The sequence below is a fragment of the Meleagris gallopavo genome, chromosome 13 (assembly GCF_000146605.3).
Source record: "Meleagris gallopavo isolate NT-WF06-2002-E0010 breed Aviagen turkey brand Nicholas breeding stock chromosome 13, Turkey_5.1, whole genome shotgun sequence".
NCBI classification, from domain to species: domain Eukaryota; kingdom Metazoa; phylum Chordata; class Aves; order Galliformes; family Phasianidae; genus Meleagris; species Meleagris gallopavo.
The window spans coordinates 15,778-21,496 of NC_015023.2; the positions used below are offsets into that span (position 1 = coordinate 15,778).

The 5,719-nt window shown below is 57.8% G+C and overlaps 1 protein-coding gene across 1 annotated transcript; it reads left to right on the forward strand.

The window, feature by feature from the left end:
* Window positions 1–6: 6 nt before the first annotated feature.
* On the forward strand, window positions 7–5,017 carry IMP4 (IMP U3 small nucleolar ribonucleoprotein 4). The gene is made up of 9 exons (XM_010717720.2): window positions 7–45; window positions 603–711; window positions 1,432–1,515; window positions 2,245–2,354; window positions 2,633–2,765; window positions 3,009–3,163; window positions 3,675–3,769; window positions 3,922–3,992; window positions 4,817–5,017. The coding sequence occupies exons 1-9, from the start codon at window positions 43–45 to the stop codon at window positions 4,927–4,929; spliced, it is 873 nt and encodes a 290-aa protein (XP_010716022.1). The 5' UTR covers window positions 7–42; the 3' UTR covers window positions 4,930–5,017.
* Window positions 5,018–5,719: the final 702 nt, after the last annotated feature.

Here is a 5,719-nt window from a genome sequence, read left to right on the forward strand (position 1 = left end):
TTGGAGGCGCCGGCGCGAGGAGAGAGCGGCGCGGTTGCCGCCATGGTACGAGGCGGCGGTTGTCGCGGCAGGGTCTCGTCCCCGCGGCGCCCCTTTTCCCTCCCCGTCGCCCCCACGCCCTGCTCGGCGTCTCCACATCCCCTCGCTACCGCAGGGCCACGAGGCCGTTTCGGTGCCGCCGCGTTCCTCTTCGGCGCCCCGGTGCTTCTCGGTGTCGCCGCGTCCCTTCTTTATGTCCCCCCATAGCCTCCCGCGTTTCCCGGACTGTCCCTACGGCTCCTTCTCTGCGTCCCCGAGCCCCCGTTAGCGTTTCCGCGTTCCTTCTCGGTCTCCCTGTTCCCTCGCCGCGCCCCTGTCGCGTCCCTCCGGTTCCGTCCTCGCGTCTCCTCAGCGTCCCGCGTCTCCGGCAGTGTCCCCGCGTACCTCCGCAGGATCCTCAGCTCTCCTTCCCCCGTGCCCCCGCCCCCCGTCGTCGCTCCGGCCCCCTCCCTGTCAGCGTGGCCGCCCCTCGTCCCCTCCCCGTTCCTGCTCCCCTCCGTCGCCCCGCTTCCACCCCCTCCTTTCCCGTCTCCCTCGCCGTCACCGCGTCCCCCCGTTCTTAGCTTCGCCGCCAGGCCCGTGAACGCCGTGAGTACCTGCAGCGCCGGGCGCAGGAGGAGCGGCTGCGGCGGCAGCAGGACAAGAAGGAGAGGCTGCGACAGGCCCTGGATGGTGAGGGACGAATCCGGGGCGGAGGGGGCAGATGAGGGGTGTGGGCCCCTCATATGGGGGCTATGGGGATAAATACAGGATGAGAAGTAAGTTATGGGGTGGACGAGGATAAATTTCTGGTGCGTGGGAGCAGATGTGGGATCTAATGGGCAAATATGGGGCGTGGGTGCAGATGTGAGGTATGTGGGAGCAAAAAGTGGCAGCAAATACAGGGTCCAGAGGGAGCATGTGTGGGCCAAACAGGGCGTATGGAGGAGCAAGTTAGGGGTGCGGAGGGAGCAGATTTGGGGTGGGAAGGCAGATATGGGGGCCGCGGGGGTAAGTGTAGGGACTCTGGAGACAGACGTGAAGTGGATGGGGAAACGTAGGATAAGTGGAACAAATATGGGCTGATGGGCAAACTCGTGGAGAGGAAGTAGGGGTAAATACAAAATGTTGTGGAGCAACGGCAGGGTTTTGAGAGACAAAATGGTGGTTGTTGGGGTAAACATGGTGGATGTGGGGGCAAATGAGGGGCATGGGGGATGAGTTGGGGGTGCAGAGAGGGGAAGTATCACACAAGGGGGTGAATTTGGGGTGTGCAGGAGCACATGTGGGATGTGAAGGGGGCAGTATGGCCTGCAGAACGTATAGGGGGAGGTTTAAAGGGGTTTGGATTCTGGAGTATTTGGTGTTCCTTCCACCCCCTTCTCCCACTCAGTTTTTGTCTCCCTTCCCCAGAGAACCGACTGCTGCCCACTGAGCTGAGGCGCCAGGCGCTGGCCTTGCAGAAGGAGCTGGAGTTTGAGACTCCGGGGGAAAATGGTGAGTGAGAGAATGCACCGAGATGCTCTAGAAATGAGGCAGGGATCGGCAGAAATCTGTGACCCTAAGGAGCAAGTGATTTACCTGGGTGGACCCTATAATTAGGAGGGTGCTTGGGTGAATTCTCCTCAGAATGAAGGATAGGCTTGCTTCATTCTCACAGGTGGGGGATTTGCTGTGATTTTGGCAAGATTACGTTTACCCAAGTGGTGCCCAAAACGAGGAGTGGATTTGCCTGAACGTTCCCCAAAGTGGGGAGCAGATTTCCTCCATTTCTCTTGAAATGAAGGGCATGTTTTTATGACCCTCCCCTGCAAGCTGAGAACAGATTTTCCTCATTTCCTCTCAAATGGCAGTGTGTTTGTCCAAATTCCTCCTCGAACGGGGAGTGGGCTTTTATGATTCTTCCCCAAAACAGGGAGCAGATTTGCCCTGTTTTTTCTTAAAATTGGGAGTGGATTAGGCTGAATCAACCTCAAACTGTGGAGATTCATCTGAGTCGTTCCTGAACTGAGAAACAGGTTCTCCTAAAGTGGCAAACAGGTTTTCCTCAATTTCTCTCAAGACGAAGAATGAGTTTGGCTGAATCTTCCTCAAACGAGGGAGCAGATTTGCCCAGTTCTCAAAATTAGAGGTAGATTTGCACGGATCTCTCCCCAGGGGGGCTGGGTTTGCCCTGCCTGTGTACTCCCTGCTGAAGGGGGTGTCCTGACCAAGCCCTGCCCCCAGGTGTGACGGGCAGCCAGGACGATGAGTACCGGTGGGCAGGGCTGGAGCCCCCCAAAGTGATGGTGACAACCTCGCGTGACCCCAGCAGCCGCCTCCGTGTCTTTGCCAAGGTGGGTGATGCCTCACTTGTTGGTGAGGCTCATGGGGTGGAGTCTGGCCTCGGTGACATGGGTGGGGCTTTGGGTTGGCTCCGCCCCCAGTCTTTGTGCTTTGTTATTTAGATTGGGTCTGAAGTGGGATGTAGGGTGGGTGAGCGGAGCTTGGATGGTGCTCCCTGTGGGCCTGAATCCACACTAGGGTGTGGGCGAGGAGCTCGTTGGGGTGGGTGGAGCGTTTATTGGCACGATCGAGGTAGTGGGCATGGCTTCTTGACCTGCTTCACCCCCAGGAGCTGTGCCTGGTGATCCCAGGGGCACGGCGGCTGAACAGGGGCCGGGCAGAGGTGGGGGTCCTGGTGAGTGCGTGCCGGGCGGCTGGCGTCACCGACCTGCTGGTACTGCATGAGACCCGTGGACGGCCTGGTGAGATGGGGTGGGGCCACAGGAGGTGCCCTGTGCTGGGGGAAAACGTGGTGTTGAGGGGCTGATGTTGGGCTGGGAAAGGGTGAGGCTAATGGGAGGGGAAGGAGGCTGGTGCGTGAGGGGTGGGGCTAACGGGAAAAGCGTTGGCTATCGTGGAGGAGCGGAGCTGTGGGGAAGTGTGCAGGACTAAGGGAGCGGGCACGGTGATGGAGCGTGGCCTCTCACTGACACCACTGTCCTCAGATGGGCTGGTTCTGTGCCACCTGCCCCACGGCCCTACAGCCCACTTCACGCTGAGCGGGGCTGTGCTGAGGCATGAGGTGGGGGGTCTTGGTGGTGCTCCCCTAGGAGCACCGCACATCTTGCTGCACCGACTGGACAGCGCGCTGGGACGTCGGGTAAGGGGACGCAGAGCCATTGCAGGACACAAGGAGGGTGGGGAGGGACATGAGTATGTGGGGACGTGGAGATGTGGGGCGTGGGGTTGATGGGGGGCACCGGGGGCGTGATGGGCGCAGGGACACTGGGACTTGAGAGGACGTGGAGATATGGGGGGACATGAGGACATAGAGGGATGTGGGGGTGTGGAGGGACACATGGTGTAGGGGACGTGGGGATGCTGGGAGACATGAGAATGTGGAGGGACATTGGGATGGTGGGGGACTTGGGATGTGAGGGACGTGGGGGACATGGAGGGACTAAGAAACCTGGAGGATATGGGAACTTCGGAGAGTATAGGGAACACTGGGGGAATGTGGGAACATGGAGGGACGTGGTGACGTAGTGGGGTGTGGTGACACGGGGACAAAGGGAGGGATAATGAGGAACGTGGAGACTGGGACAGTGGGGACACTGCGGGGAACGTGGGCAGCACACCATGGTGACAGTGTCCTTGTGCCTGTTCCTCAGTTGGGGACCATCCTCAAGCACCTGTTCCCTGTCCCCCGGCCCCAGACCCGCCGCGTGGTGACTTTTGCCAACGAAGATGACGTCATTCTTGTCCGGTGGGAATGCAGGGTGACCAGGGTGGGACAGGGACGCTGGGAAGGATGTCGCTTGTTCTTTGGGAGGCAGTGGGGATATTGTGGAGACACGGGGGATGTGGATGGGGTTAAAGAACCTTGGGAACTTCTAGGAAACAGTGGTGTCCTTGCAGGAACCATGTTTACCGGCGCCAGGGGAAGACAGTGGAGCTAGAGGAGGTGGGACCCCGCTTCCAGCTACGCCGTGAGTGTTCCCAAGTGTCCCCGTGGCCTTCCCAGACCCCTCAGCATCTTCTATCCCTTTCCCTGAGCCCTAACTGTCCTTACTGCCTGACACCCTCTGCTTATGTCCATGCCTTTTGTTAACCGTCATTTCCCTCCATGTGTTCCCACATTCTTCGTTCCGACGTTCTCCATGTTTTCATTAAGTTTCCACATCCCAAATGTGTTCCTGTTATCTGTCTTTATGTCCCCCATATCCCTGTGTCCTTTAACGTGGCCATATTCCTATATTTCCCATGTAACCCCGTGTCACTATTGTGTTCCTGTTTCCCCGTCTTGTCCCTCTGTCCCTCATAACCCCGTGTCCCCATGTTTTCCATGTGCCTTCATGTCCCCAGTATGTTCTGCTCACGTTCCCCATGTCCTTGGTGTGTCCTCGTGCGCCGACCTGTCTCACCATATTCCCGTGTTTCCCATGTCTCCATTGTGTGTCGCATGCCGCAACAGGTTGCCATTATGTCCCCTGTGTTCCCACTGTGTCCTTCTATTCCCAACGTGTCCCTTGCATTCCCATGTCACCAGTGTGTTCCTATTATGTCCACTGTGTCCCTACTGTGTCCTTGTGTCCTCAACCTGTCCCTGTGTCCTCCATATCGCCTTGTCTCCCGTGAATCAGTGCATCACCATAGCGTCCCCCATGTCCCCCCCATGTCTCTGTTGTGTCCCCATCATGTCCTCCTCTTCCTCATGTTCCCAACCTATCTCTGTGTCCCCATCATGTCCTTATGCCCCTGTTGCGTCCCATGTGTCCCCATCACGTCTCCGATGTGTCCCGTTTCCCTGCAGCCTACCTGATCCGCCTGGGGACCTTGGAGCAAGGAGATGCTGCTGACGTCGAATGGCGTTGGCACCCCTACACTGCCACTGCCCCCAAGCGCCACCTGCTGAGTGCCACCTAGTGCTGTCGCCTCCTGTCACCTGCGCCACTGGCATCCTGCTGGCTCGGATGACATTTTCAATAATACATTTTTTCCCACTTTTTCCACACCAAAATCTCATTTGTTGCCTGTGGGTCTTCAGTGTCATCCTGTAGGGATGCAGAGGAGCACTGCCTTATAGGTTTAGAGCTGCAGCTCTTACAGGACCTGTTGGATGAATTCTGTAGGGGACAGAGGTGCCACATAGACTGGGGCTCTATAGGGTCCCTGAGGTGTAACTCTGTAGGAACAGCAGGGGCCCCCTGTGGGTCTCTAGACCCTCCAGGCTCTTTGCAGCTCCTTCTTTTACCTGGCCTTTGAATGCTAGGGCAATTGCAGTTTCCCACTGGATGCTGCTCATTTATGTGGAGATTTTCTGGAATTGCTGACAGGAGATTCCTGCTTCTTCATCTGGAGGTTGGTAACGGCCAAGACAGTGCAGCCCTTTCCGAATTCTCCACTCGTTCTCATTCCCAAAAGCTACTTACCTGTTCTTCAGACACTTCTGTTTTCTCACAGAGCAGCTCTGTACATATGAGCTGCCCGTTCTCACAGGGCGTCCTCGTCCCTTCCTCATCCTCCCTGCCACTGTGTCTAGCAGAGCCCTCTGTTGCAGTACCCCAGGTGAGCGAGCTGTCCCACCCCGTCCCATTATTTCCAAAGCATCCCAGCAGTGTCACAGGACGCGGGGCTGTGCATGCTGTGCTACCATACTCAAAGATATGCGGAAACCACTCTTCCTTCAGTGCCCCCCATCTCCAGGCCATGACAG